Source organism: Perca fluviatilis, chromosome 16 (genome assembly GCF_010015445.1).
Source record: "Perca fluviatilis chromosome 16, GENO_Pfluv_1.0, whole genome shotgun sequence".
Classification (NCBI taxonomy): domain Eukaryota; kingdom Metazoa; phylum Chordata; class Actinopteri; order Perciformes; family Percidae; genus Perca; species Perca fluviatilis.
In genome coordinates, this window is record NC_053127.1 from 31,430,022 (window position 1) to 31,444,764 (window position 14,743).

General features: G+C 41.1%; 1 protein-coding gene across 3 annotated transcripts in view; it reads right to left on the bottom strand.

Moving 5' to 3' along the window:
- Nucleotides 1–418: 418 nt before the first annotated feature.
- The window catches only part of hlcs (holocarboxylase synthetase (biotin-(proprionyl-CoA-carboxylase (ATP-hydrolysing)) ligase)), a 45,995-nt gene continuing 31,670 nt past the window's right edge, over nucleotides 419–14,743 (bottom strand). For 2 of the 3 annotated variants that reach the window (XM_039777859.1, XM_039777858.1), the window contains 5 exons: nucleotides 4,625–4,692; nucleotides 2,948–3,108; nucleotides 2,585–2,699; nucleotides 1,613–1,826; nucleotides 419–1,069 (listed from right to left, as the gene is read on the bottom strand). In XM_039777859.1, coding sequence (XP_039633793.1) covers nucleotides 898–1,069; nucleotides 1,613–1,826; nucleotides 2,585–2,699; nucleotides 2,948–3,108; nucleotides 4,625–4,692 — 730 coding nt within the window. In that variant the 3' untranslated portion in view covers nucleotides 419–897. Of the gene's footprint in view, nucleotides 1,070–1,612; nucleotides 1,863–2,584; nucleotides 2,700–2,947; nucleotides 3,109–4,624; nucleotides 4,693–14,743 lie in introns of those variants that run through there. The other variant, XM_039777860.1, reaches the window with a different exon arrangement.

A 14,743-nucleotide genomic window follows, 5' to 3' on the forward strand; every position in this document is an offset into this window, starting at 1 on the left:
GTACACCTGTAAACTGTAATGCAATCCAATACAACAGCTTAGCCACAAAGATAGTAATGTTCAGTTCTGATCGACACTATCAGAGATATATGTTTATGTTTGCAGTGGTGATAAAGTGTATACAACGCTGCCTCTAGACTATTTTCCAGGTTTTCCTTTCAGTGAAACTGTAGGAATTTTACATATATCCAAGCTACTATTTCTATTTTTCTATTAGTTTCAGTAAGACTTCTGATTGAATAATATTTGAGATACTAGGACACATCACTATGAGTGATGATCTTTCGAGCAGGTCCTTCTCTCTCCCTGTATCTTTTTGACTTGCACTCATCTTTTCTTTGACAAATCGGGGATTTTGTAAAACCACCGTGACCGGGTAAGTGAACAGAAGCTGGTTAGTTTGAAGACATGACCAACATTTTTCTGTGGAAATCTTTATTATTTTTGCAACAGCAAAAAGCTGCAATGATCCCTGTTCAGGTTAGCTGTTTGGATGAGGTGTACAAGACGTACTGCTCCCACAAAGTAGTGCACGTTGTTAGGTGATGGTTTGAACTGGTGGTCCCAAATCAGCAGGTCATAACCTAAGGGATGGATGTGCTAGTGACCCATCACTGATGCACGTGCTACTCGCTGCCTTTAAACCCAGTTACCATCACTGGATGTCTTCCCACAAATAACCCCAAACTACTTCAAATATGTAAACTGTATGTCAGGTTAACATAAGGAGATGCTAACCTGTACTCCCACTGTAAACCAGCAACATATTCAGCTATGTGTTAACCAATTAGAAAACCCTGATACATTTATATAGTTAGATCAAGTTTTCTGTCAGTTACTGTTATTGGTTCAGTCCGCTGAAAGAGACGATGATTCTGTATTTTGCTGAATTTGGTCCTAATGCTTCTTGATGACCACCAGGTTCTTCAGCATGTCGAAGGAGTTCCCATCAGGCTCCACTGAGACCGTGCCTTGCTCCCTGTTGTACACTTGGAGGAAGCCGTTGCTGTCCAGACCCACCACCTCAGCCTCCAGTCCGTCCTCGCTCCAGAGATGCACCCGGGTCCCGCTGAGGTCAGAGCACAGAGAGCCACTGTCACACTTCTGCTTCCCCGTGTTAGTGTAGAGTTCCGGGAATTATTAAACTCTGCAACTTAAAGTGGTATTCACTTCTCAGCCTAAATCAAGAGCTCAATGTTTTAAGCCCCCAACGTTTCCTTCCAGGCAGCGCTGCGATCGCTGACTTCAAGGCACCTAACCCTAACCATTGCCTAATCCTAGTGCCTTCCAGGCAGCGCTGCCTGGAATGAAACGTTGGGGGCTTAAAACACCGATAAACAAATCAAGAATGAGAGCCTTAAAGACTTCAGCCCCTTTCACACACACACAGTGCGAACCTTAACTTATCTACACATTACATAGCGTAGCGCAAATGTCCGAATCAGTTGGATCGGACATCAAACAGGCTTTACCCTGCCAGCTGGGATAGGGATACGCAAAATGTTTGTATGTACAGTATGCATTTTTGGAAACATGAAAACAGAAAAAAAGGTAACTAAATGAGACGTAAAACCTGAGTACAAAGCCCAGTGGGGGTGTGTGCAGTGCTCACCTGTGCAGCCACCTCTTGTAGTAGGTGGGCAGGACGGCGTCCGGGCCCCCTTGTTGGAAGCTGCTGATGAGCGTCTCCAGGCAGTTGACAGAGCGAGCGATGAGCTGGGCGCAGCCGAGCGGCTGCAGGCTGCAGTTATGCTCCGTGTTGTACTGCTGGATCAGGTCATTGATACACACGGTCGGGTTGCTGTTTGCCACGTTGAACCCACAGCCTGCAGGGCATATCATGGTAATAGTGATAGGTCATTCTGTGCAAACAACAAGAGACTGTATTTCACTGGTCCTTGTTGGATGATGTGTTGCAAAAGCCTGTATTATTACTAGTGATTAATTATTTGTCCCACCCCTTATTATTATGGATAGAGTAGGGGTAAGGTGACAGCACACTAAATAACCAACATGGCATCATGACTTTGCGTAAACATACACGCCACTTTCCTAAAGCCAAATGGTGTGTCATCTGTATGCATTTTGAGATATCCATGTGTAGGTCTACGCTGTATACAGCGGATGTAAACGCGAGAATGTGCCGTGCTATCGCGTGTAAAAAAAGAAAATTCAATAAAAAAAAAAAAAAGTTTGGGTTTAGGAAAAGAACATTGGGAAAGGCTTTAGTAACACAAAAAAACGACGACACGCTGAGTAAAAAAATAAACGGTTGGGCTTAGGAAAGAAACATTGGGGAAGGCTTTTTTAAAAATAAAAACAAATAAACTGTCAAATGATCTGACGGGAAACAGTAACTGTAAAATATAAAGTCTACGTGTGCTTTGTTGGGGGTGTTAAGAATACAACATGACGACACACAAATGGGCCGTTACACTCACACTCATCATCACTTTTTTTTTTTTTTCGTGAATGCCCCGTAACTGTTATAGATATGGTGTGTAAGGCGAATAAACTGAAGTAAGGAAGGGAAAAAAAGTAATGGCTGCGGTGTCCTTAGCCATGACAGCGGGGAGGTTGTTACCTATGAGCAGATGAAAAGTTGATCCCAGTACAGTGGAAGTCACCAGTACTCCCCCGAGCTTCATCAGGTCACTGTAATAGATGTCATTGGGCCACTTCACCCTCAGGTCTATGTCCTGATGAAGGGTGAAATATGTTCCAACACCATCAATCATTTACAGAAGACATTTTCATTTACTACCCAATGCACTGGTCTTAAATATGCCTTTCGTTTTGTGACACAATATGATATTTTGCTGCTACGGAAAACTATTTGAATGATGTTGAGCATGTATATAGTAGACAGTATGTGTAGGCTAATACAGCCTGATAATATCTTAGTGTTGAGGAAGCTGGTATGAATGAAGAGTGTGTAGGCGGATACCTCGTATCCAGGAAGCGTGCGAACAGCCTCCACCACGGCCAGAGCAGCCAGATGCTGCAGGAAGGGAATCCTCTGTCCGAGCCTGGAGCTCAGCTCAACCTGGACCGACAGGGTGAACATGGCACACCCTAGGGGGCTGAGCCAGGCGTTCCCGCCCCGACCTGCAGCCGCAGCAAACACAGGGATCATACACGGGGACGTTAAGCAAGGGGACGTTAAGTGGTACCAAATAGGGCTGCACGATATGAGGAAAATATGCGATAATGTATTTGGATATTGAGACGATAAATTAACAGATACTAAAGTGTACTCAGTGCTGCCATTCTGTTGTTTTAAAGTGCTCATATTCTGCTCATTTTCAGGTTCATAATTGTATTTAGAGGTTATATCAGAATAGGTTTACATGGTTTAATTTTCCAAAAACACCATATTTTAGTTGTACTGCACATTGCTGCAGCTCCTCTTTTCACCCTGTGTGTTGAGCTCTCTTTTTAGCTACAGAGTGAGACATCTCACTTCTGTTCCATCTTTGTTGGGAGTTAAGGACTACTAGCCAGTCAGAACCAGAGTATGAGGGCGTGTCCTGACAGTAGCTAGGTAAGGACTACTAGCCAGTCAGAACCAGAGTATGAGGGCGTGCCCTGACAGTACCTAGGTAAGGACTACTAGCCAGTCAGAACCAGAGTATGAGGGTGTGTCCTGACAGTAGCTAGGTAAGGACTACTAGCCAGTCAGAACCAGAGTATGAGGGTGTGTCCTGACAGTACCTAGGTAAGGACTACTAGCCAGTCAGAACCAGAGTATGAGGGCGTGTCCTGACAGTAGCTAGGTAAGGACTACTAGCCAGTCAGAACCAGAGTATGAGGGCGTGCCCTGACAGTCCTTAGGTAAGGACTACTAGCCAGTCAGAACCAGAGTATGAGGGCGTGCCCTGACAGTAGCTAGGTAAGGACTACTAGCCAGTCAGAAGCAGAGTATGAGGGCGTGCCATGCTAGCAGCTAGGCGAGCATTATAACGTGTGTTACAAAGTGACCATGTTTGTCTCTGAAGTAAAGGCTGGACTACAATAGAGCTGTTTGGAGCAGTTGGTGAACAGTGTTTTCTGTTGGAGATGGTAAGTCCCTTTGGGGGGGACTTTGGGCTTTTTCACTTTGTAAACCTATAACGTGCACAAAAAAGATATAAAACACAATAAAGGAAAGAGGAAAAGCCAAAAAGCATAATATGAGCTCTTTAAGTATTCTGCTAAAATACAACAAATTACTTGTTGAATTTAAAACAAATGAAAGGAAATCAACTCCAACATTCTTTTATTGAACAAATTGAACTAAATGTAAAAGGGAGAAATAAAAACAGAATGACAGTTACATTTTAAAGTGCAGTTTTCTTCTGATATTTTCTTTCAACTAACACAAAAAAATCTCAGAGTGTCTATCGTGATACACCGCAGCCTTTCGTGATGTGTTTATTGCGCCAGCACTAGTACCAAAGCCCTATGACATACAAATACAAAGATTAAAACCAAAACTGAATGCCATGGTAATACATTTGAGGTGTGTGTGTGTGTGTGTGTGTGTGTGTGTGTGTGTGTGTGTGTGTGTGTGTGTGTGTGTGTGTGTGTGTGTGTGTGTGTGTGTGTGTGTGTGTGTAGGTTTACAGTGTGCTGGAGCACTGACCTCTGCCCTGGCTTTGTCGAGCAGCTACTGCTATTAATCCCACATCCTTTGGTAAGTGCAGAGTCAGCCTGAAGAGAGAGAAGAACGATGAGCACAGAAATGTTAAAACCTGCTTCAAAGTGCCTTAAAAGGGACACCTAGGCTGTGTCTGGAATCATTCACTGGTTCACTACTTCCTATAATCGGGGAGTTCTATGTAGAGCACTATATAGGGAGCTCAGCGATAAAATGAAAAAAACCCAAAACTTTTGGACACTACATAGCCATTTGTCGCACAGATTAAACACCTGCTGCCGTTGCTATGGCAGCGTTACCTTATTCTTCCAAAACAACAATCTACCAAGAGCCAGCTAACACATATTTAGCATTTTGACATCCCCTTTACTCCTTACATGTAAAACTAACCTGCTTGGTGACAGAAATCCACAATGCATTGTGGTATAGTTTTAACATGGTGGTGAACATCGATATTACAGTGCATTGTGGGAAACAATAAGTGCCCTAAAATGTATTCCATGAATCTGAATTTCAATTCAGACACTATTGACAAAATGGCAGATCACGTAATAGCACCCTAAAATGTGAATAGTGACCCATTCCGGAGACAGCCCTAGTTTAGCTTTACTCTTATGGTTTCCCTTATTGACAGTAGGGCTGGGCGATATGGAGAAAATCAAATATCATGATATTTTTCACCAAATACCTCGATATCGATACCGCAACGATATTGTAGTGTTGACTAATGGTGCCTTCACAAAATATTTACACAATGAGATTTCTGATAAATAATCATCAGTAATGTGGATATAATGACTAAGTGAGTAAAGGCAAATAATAGGACAGCTAGAACAGTCTGGTAAGTTCAGAACATTACATCACTTTACTGTAATGCAGCCTTTAAAACCAGGAAAAGACAACATTTTGTGATGGCTATGGACATTTCTGTCACCTGTTTGTTCATTTCTGTTGCCTGTATTGGTTTCCTGGGTTTGTATATTCATTCTGTATATTTCTGTTCCCTGTTGTGTTGATGTATCCTGTTTTGTGTATTGTGGTCTGTGTGTATTTAGTGGTGTATTTTCCTGTCGTGCATTTCCCTGTTTATGTTCTGCTTCCTGTTTTATTTTGATAGTCTGTTTTCTGTCCTGTCCACTTTACTTCCTGTGTTTTCCCTCCTTTGTTGATTGTCCTGCCCCGCCCTGATGTGTTTCACCTGTTGTCTCACCTGTTCCTGATTTACTCATCACCTCATGTATTTAGCCTCTGTGTTCCCTTTGTCTCTCGTTAGATCGTCTTGTGTTTGTGTCAGTTTGCTCCTGCCTGTGTTTTGCCCGTCAGTTTGTGATTACGTGAGTTTCCCAGTCTTTGTGCTGCCGTTTTTTGTTGTATTAAATCCCTGAGTTCAACCATCTCCTGCCTGCCTGCCTCTGCATTTGGGTCCTCTTTCTTCCGCCATACACACGTCACACATTTATGTCATATTACGATATTACGATATCCAAAATCTAAGACGATATCTAGTCTCATATCACGATATGGATATAATATTGATATATTGGCCAGCTCTAATTGACAGACTTCAAATATTAAATGTAATAACTATCAGTGTTTACTCTAGGTTTGTGGAAGACTTAGGTGCATGTGTTTGGTGGGGGGGGGGGTTAGAGATCTACATAAGAGTGACATAACACTGTCATGAAGGGGTCATAAACATTATAAACAAGTCCTAAACGTGTATGAGATAACACTTCTTTTAGTAAGTGTCATTCGGTTTTTGTCATGACAAGTTATGGTTATGGTTAGGGTTATGGTTAGGGTTCATGTGTCATGACTATGACATGACAGCGTCATGTGTTCATGACAGTGTCATGTCACTCTTATGTAGATACCTTCAAGTAAATTGTTACCTTAGTTTGTTTTAATGCTCATATTGATGTTACAGTCATTCGGCTTAGTTTGGGTGCCCCAAACTGCTTGGGTGCTGCGCCCAAGCCTTATAACGGTAGAGAAAACCCTGATTACTATTCTATAGTACCTTAGGTTTAGATATGACCAGCACCAAGCGCCACAACCAGTTGCTCTGGGAAGGAGGCAGCCAAGGAAGCTTTTGAAGACATCCACAAAGTACTAAACACTATGTGACCCTGTCCTGAGTTTCAGAGGACTGCCGTCCGCTACACATAGATACACACATGTATAGAAACATAGAAAATTCAAGTATCCAATGTCCAAATAGTATACTATATTCAAATCGCTAAGTTAAAATTAGATGTAAAAAGTCAAGTCAAGAAAAATCTGGTTGCTCACATTTTCCCCATTACAACCATTAGCTATTCACATTCAAATCAATATGGTGCTGAAAGCAGCCAGCTCGGTGTCTGATGCAAATAGCTGGATTGTTTCTCAAGACACGATTCGTCGATTACTCCCTTAAGTTAAAGGACCGACAATTAATCAGCAGCTATTTTAATTTTCAAAGAAGTTGGTTGGACAGAATAAGATATTTGAGAATATTAACATTGTTCTTAAAAAAAAAAAAGAACAAATCATTTTAAATACCAGTCAATTACCGGAAATAAAGAAAATAATCTGCAGAATAATAGATAGATGCAAATAATAATTAGTTGCAAGATTAAGTACTCTTTTTAAACCGCAAAAAAAGGACTTGCTTCTTTGTTGAGAAAACCATCTTTGGCTGAGACTAAACACACACAGCATGCAGAGAGCATATTAACCAGACAGCAGCACTTTTCATTTTGCAGTTTTGCCAACTGATTGAACTCGTCAGCTACAGTTGTCATTAAAGCCAGCAGAGATGGTCACTGACTAAACCTCTCTCTCTCTCTCGCTCTCTCTCTCTTACAGTTCATGAAGTTCCTTAATAACGTTAATGCAAGTTATAATTTGAAGTGCGGCTGTACTGCCATGATCATCCTGCAAGGTTGTAATTATTAGCACAGTGTGTCTGTCAGCATTTCATCAATGCTCATTTGAAAGCTGGGGGGCTGTGTTAATACCAGAAACCAAAGAGAAAATGTTTGCACATTCTCTCATCTCCAAATGCAATTAAAGCTGATCCAGTGACCCAAAGCAACTGCCCTCTATTGGCTAGTGAACAAAGATTGTGAAGCTGCCAAAGCAAGCGAGCAAGGCCTTTCTGCTATTGTGATGCAAAGTTGGTCAGTGGTAAATCAGCTTAAGCACAGTCCCAGTGTGAGGCTGCTGGATAGAGCTTTGTAACAGACTTCTCTAAGAACTGTTTATCAAAGGGATAGATGGATAGCTCAATCTAGATTCTGAGCTTAGGGAATTTTGGGGTGACAGGCTGTTTACTTTGTACTGCAGACTAAATTAGCATCAAGTTTATAAGCCTTCAGGCAGGTTAACTACAGGTGATCGGTACGATTGATTATGAAAAGCAGTTCACAAATTTTCTCGTCTATCTTATAATGGTCTATATCCATGACGTTCCACTTCCGGGATCGTTCAGGTGCTGCTGGAAATTCCGCCGGATGTCTTTCATTTCGGCCGGATGTTCGTTACCTTCCTCTGTCTTTGTGTTGGCGTTCTAACCTCCGGTGGATTTGTGAGGACTATGGTTAACTGCTCCTCAGATCTCTGCAGGGTAAATCCAGACAGCTAGCTAGACTATCTGTCCAATCTGAGTTTTCTGTTGCACGACTAAAACTACTTTTGAACGTACATGTTCCACCAAAACAAGTTCCTTCCTGAGGCTATTTTGCAGAGGGACCGTGGCTTTGTCCGGCGCTTAGTGCTGCCGAAGACGATTGTGATTGGTTTAAAGAAATGCCAATAAACCAGAGCATGTTTTTCTCCCATCCCGGAATGCTGTGTGGACCAGCCAGAACCTCCTCCGCAGCGCTGTGAAGGAAGGTCTGGCAATGCGAGAATAATCTCATAACAATAGCCAGGTGTCCATATGTAACTTCCTAATGCCCTTACAATGAAAGGGATGGTAGACAAAATCCACAGTCCTTATTGCGTGCAAAAATGTATTCAAATTTGATCTGAAGCTAATGAACCAAGTTAGACGAATCAAGTGATAGGTCATCCAAAGTTACAGCCTTTTTATTACGCCATTGTTACTACCCTTCCTGCAGCTCAGACAGGAAACACTCCAGGGAAACGCAAAGAGGGAATTTTATACTGACATGACCAGAACTTTGGAAGATACCCACTTGATGTGATTAACTCAGACTGCTGAAGCCCATTAGGAAAGTGGCCAGTGTGAACAGGGGGAATGATTACAGCAAGCAAAATCTCTTTCAATCTTCACATGGGCACCTGACTATTGTTTTAAGACAGCCTTGAAAAAAATGGGAACCTATCCTTTAAAGTTCACCTGTGGAGTTTTATTTTTTTATTTTTATAACAGCACTATTTGCAAATCCTTTAATCTATGCAAATGTGTCAGCCAGACGTGTATAGCTAAGGGCAAAAGAAAACATGTGGGGATGTTTTTCTGAAAAAGCTCACAGCTTCAGGAATTTGTTCACTTAACTGAGGCTGATTACAGTGGACGTTTTGTATAGCGCTTCTGCAGCCAAGTAACTGCCAACATGTGCTCACTGATGAAGAAAAAACTGATTTTAAAAACAAAACCCTGGGTCTCTGCTGTCAAAAACCCATCGTCTTAAGCCTCAGATGGAAGGAAGTCATCTTGCAAACTGAATATTAATAGCCTATTGCATATGCAGAAAACTGGGAAAGACAAGAAAAAAAGAAAAGGGGAAACGTATTTTTTCTGTGATTGAATTATGTTGGGAGTACAAATCTTTAGAACTTTAAATATTTCGATATGAATTGACAAACACACACAACTGAGAGGAGTGTGGAACCCGGTCCAGCACTTACTGTGTGAGATCTTAATGTACGCCCGTATTAGCTGGAGCGTGACCCTGCTGAGGGTGAGGCTGGTTAGGAGGTGGTTAGTCCCTGCTGAGGTTAGAACTGGGGGATGCTGCTGTTTGGCAGGACCACCGGAGAATGAGCCTGATCCGTGACTGACAGGTCTCTGCCGCCAATCAACCCCCATGGAGACCAAGACCAGGGGCCCAGCTGGCTCTCTCGAGTCCTCGCGCTTCAGAAATGAGCTTTATATGAGAAGAGCTGGCCCTGAACAAGATGAGTGAGTCCACTGCTGACCACCTCTTCTGTTATTGCAGAACTGTCCAGGGTTTTCCCCTAGGTTTGTGGAAGATTTTTATTTGTTTTTAGGGTTTAGGGGTCCTCCCTCACTAAAATTTACATTTTCCAATAAAATAAATGCAATTTTACATCATTTTGAACCATTATTATCACCATATCTGTGTCCAAAACGGTGGAAAGGCTAGAGCAGATAATAAATAAATAACACTCAAAAAGCTTAAAGACAAAACTCGTTAAAGAAGTCCAACTACAATCATTAGATCTGAGAAAAGTCTTTTAGTTTTGACGCTCACGTTGATTTTACTTAGGTGCTGCACCTAAGCCTTATTATGGTAGGGAAAACCCTGCTGTCTGCACTAAGTGGGGACAGAGCTGGGAATACATTTGGGAAACGTACGTAACCCATTCAATCTGTGAAGGCCTGAACTGTAGAAGTGGATCAATGTACACACTGCAAAACACTACGATGCCCATTCCTAATTCATTTCTGATCCTGTCACTAATACTTTTACCATCAACAATTATCATCATGTTAAAAATGCTGAAGTGATAACATTATGGATTCTGCGCAAAAGACTGAATCACCATGATGTCACGCCAACACAAAAATCACTTATAGGTAAACAAATGTCAGTTGATGAGAATTGCGGAGATATGGAGATATGTGAAATCGGCAAACTTAAACACCGAGGTCTAACCTCTGGGTCCTCTCTGCTGGGCTTATTTTCTGTCCTGTGTGGCTTTGCTAGCATCTTTGATTAACCAAATCTAGCACCAGGAACAGCAACATGTCACCGCCGGTCGGACTCACTGCTAGGTTGGGTGGTGTCCTTTTCTTTAGTCTGCGGCCCAATCATAGACTGTATATAGTATTTACAGGTAAATTAGCTCTTCAGGCTAATGTTAGCCAAAGTGTTGACATATGAAAGCATCAAACACGCATTTTAGATGAAGGAGATGAGAGTATATCCAGCTGTTTCTCGTCCCTGTTTGTTTACAGCTGTTAAATTGTATGTACGGGACCACAGGGGGGTTTCTACCCGGAAGTTATTGGAAACAAACATTGGGATTGGTCTATATGATCAAATATGCATCTGTGCTAGGGGTGGGAATCACCAGAGGCCTCACGATACGATATCATCACGATACTTATGTCATGATACAATATTATTGTATCATGTAATATCATTGTAATATTATTATTTTAAAGATATTGCAATGTATTACCTTTTTTCCAACTTCAAATTTTTCCCAATTTCAAATGATGTGTCCAAAAGAAAACTTTGTCAACATCTGTTTTATCTAAAAATACATTTCTCTGTTTGTTCATCTAGCTTCAATTTTATTGCTGCAAAATGGGATTGTCAAGCAGACAGACTGACCAACACATATATAATAATAGATGGATACTTGGCATCTGTGTATCGATTTTTTCCCCCACCCCTAATCTGTGCTAACTGGATCAGCAAAAGGTGATATTATAGATATAACACACATTTCTCAAGACTCCCAACCTCCTTTTTTTGCTTACAACCAAGTGATATGACAGATGTATGTAGTGCACCACGGGACACCACGAAACCCAAGCAGTCAGTCAATCCCACAGGTTGGGAACAAACCAAGTTAGTCTAACTTAAATGGAGGGGGAAACTATTTTCCCAAAATATACACTGTAAACATCTTACAGACCCACGTCCTGCTTCAGCTTTGACCTACTGTACTTACATGTACTGTAGTTGTGTGCAACCTATCTTCATAGTTTTGAATCAGGACCTCTGGTATATGCAAGTTGTGGAAAATAAGGTGGAAGCCCACTAAAACACATTTTATTACGACTGTATTATTGATTGCAGTTAACTGATGTCTACCTTAGTGCTTGTGTAGTAGAATTGGTAAATGGGTTTAAATTGTCTAGTCCTCCTAATAGGTGTCTTATATTACTTCTGTGGTGGGTTTCTGCTCAGACTTTTCTGCAACGGGTCAGAGAACCACGCCTCCAATCCTTTAAAGTTGGAAAGTGTCTTATTTAGAAATGAAACTCTCAGCTCTCAGCCAACATGTCCATCTCAACATGCAAAGAAGCTCAAATTCATTTCTGGAACTCAATTATGAGATCAGTAACAAATCATATCCCTCTTGTGTCCTAACACTTTAATGCTCTTACACACTCGATGGGTGGCTGTCAATAAAGGAGGAGGGTGAGTGCTGTGGTTATGTGTCTTAATGCGTTCCTTAGTACTCAAGTGATCTGTACATAGGCCAGCTCAAAGCTGGAACGCTGGGGGCAATTGCATTCCTGGAGAAAGTTAATCTCATTCTGAAAGCACATCCACTGAATGTTACAGAGGCCACTGCGAGCTCGGAGAAAAGCCTTTAATGTAATACCAAAATGATCATTCGGGTCCATAGAAGGATGCAAACTAAGTAGCGATAATAAGCGATTACATCCACACAATGACAAAAAGTAAAAGAAAAAGATTGCAAATGAGGGAAACAGACTATGTAGTAGGGCTGAACGATTTGAGGAAAAAGATCTAACTGCGATTTTCCTGCCAGATATTGCGATTACGATTCCATTTGCGATTTTTTTAAAGCTACATATTGCACATCTACGATAAATAAATAAATCCACTGAAAATAGGACATTTCTGTAAATAATCTGTGATATGTAACATTATTCCAGCATTTATCTTATGAAAAAACAGTAAATATAACAATGAAAAGAGGAATAAAATTTTTTAAATTAGACCAAAAATTTCACATTCGATTAATCGAGGTCTTTGCGATAAGCTAATCACATTCTTTCAAAACAGTGGCTTGATGGAAACGACTGCCATCAGTATTCTCACTGGAACAGCAAGTAACGACACGTGGGCGCACATTACAATGCAATCCGTTTGTGGGATCACAAGCCTGTTCACAAATCATGTATGTTTGGATCGGAGCAGTCACTCTCTACTTATGGTCCTAAAACACAAATATGGCGCCATGGCTTGTTAAAAAAATGAAGAGGGGAAAAAAAGAGAGGGACAGAGTGAGAAAGGGAGATATTCTATTTTCTTATCCCATAACAACACCCAAACAAGAATGAATGTATCCTATTAACAAGCAGTGTCTGTGTGCCATTGAGCTCCAAAATGTTTATTTTATTTAAAATATTTCAAAATTTGTATTATTATATTATTTAAAACACTGTTGCACTGTGTGAATTCATTAACATGAACGCACACACTTTATTTGGACTCAATCCCACCTACACCTTCCCACGCCCCTAGATACTCACTTGATTAATCCACCGTTGAAAATAGTCCCCACAAATGCACTATTTCCCCGTTGGAGGAGCATGTGATAAAAACTACAGTGACCAGCTGGTTTAGGAAATTACTGTGCAAGAGTGTTAATATGAGCACGGGTTCTCTTATGAGGTAGTTGCATTGTTCAGGAACAGCGGTTCACGAACCCGCTCAAAGCAGATCGAGATGATGATGCACTGCCAGATGTAGGATCTGGCTCGCCCCTCCAGGACTGGAACAAACCAGTCCAGTTGGCTAGTGGGAGCCCACTTTAAAATTACAGCCACGCTAAAGTGGAAAAATCTGAAAACTAGAGAACTGAGAAACATACAAGGATTGCATTGTGCTATACTAATGCATCCCTTTCCAAACAGCGTACAGCCTGCAGTACAGTAAACTGGTCTTTATAACTGGTGAAAGTGATGGTCACAGCCAGCTAAAAAATAAGGAAGCTGCTACCTGAACAATTACATTGGCTAATAAGAATGCATCTCTGAAGTGTGGAATCCATTTGTAAATGTATAAACGCCTGTATTTATATTAGGGCTGCTCCCTCTTAGTCGATTAGTCGACTAATCGGTCGTTTTGGTCTTAGTCAACTTAGATTTCTTTAGTCGATTAGTCATGTTTGATGCTTTTTTCCTGCTGAATGACTTATTTACAAGAAACGTACGAGCACATCTCTGATAAACACAAGAATTAATGTGGAGCTTTTGCATGACACTTTGCGGAGAAACTCAGATTTACAGATCTGTCGATTAAATCAACTAATCGATTAGTCGGTACAATTGAATGAGTGTTAGTCGACTAAGAATTTCTTCAATCGAGCACATCCCTAATTTACATATGGCATACAATACTATATATATTAATGTGGCCGCTGAAGAACAGACACTCCGCTTCTAAAAAAAGTTTCCAGTGGACATTTACACCTGAGACAGGTGCTGTAACTGAGCCGGAGCACAACCCGAATGCTGTGGACATTCGGGGTGTGACGTACGTCCCCGTCTGCTCTCTCCGCTACCCATTTTGCAAGGGCAATGTCGCTGAAACCAGGGCTTACTGCCACCCAGGATGGTTCTCATTGGTTTAAAGAAATACAGCTTTATCCCCCCCTGTTCTAGAATAGAATTTTTGAAATTCTGTTTATCAGTGAGCTTAATCAAGATGACTTCGCTTAACTGCCAGTTACATCTTATTTAGCAATTTTCTTTTGACTAAGGACAAAAGTGAATGGTTTGGCAATGAACCTAGAGCCCCGGGAATCAAGAATCAGAATCAAATTCAATTTTGAGATTCCCGTCATTAGTCAAAGTTCAAGCCAGAAATTGGTATATTGACTGTGATAGATCTTTACAATGGTGTTTTGAGTTACCTGCAGGACTTTTTTTTAAAACAACCTAAATAAGAACAAAGTTGTAATAAGGTCGGCACCAAAAAGATTATTTTGCTTATCGAGTAATCTGTGTGTCTTTTCCCCCCCTCATTAATTGATTGTTTGGTCCATAAAATGTCACAAAATCCTGAAAAATGCCCGTGATGGTTTCTCAGTCCAAAACCCCCCAAAAATGTAAGTTCAAACCAAAGAATTTCTGTCAAGAAATTATTAACTTTATATGATGATAATAATAATAACAGTTGCAGCTCTAGATGTAGT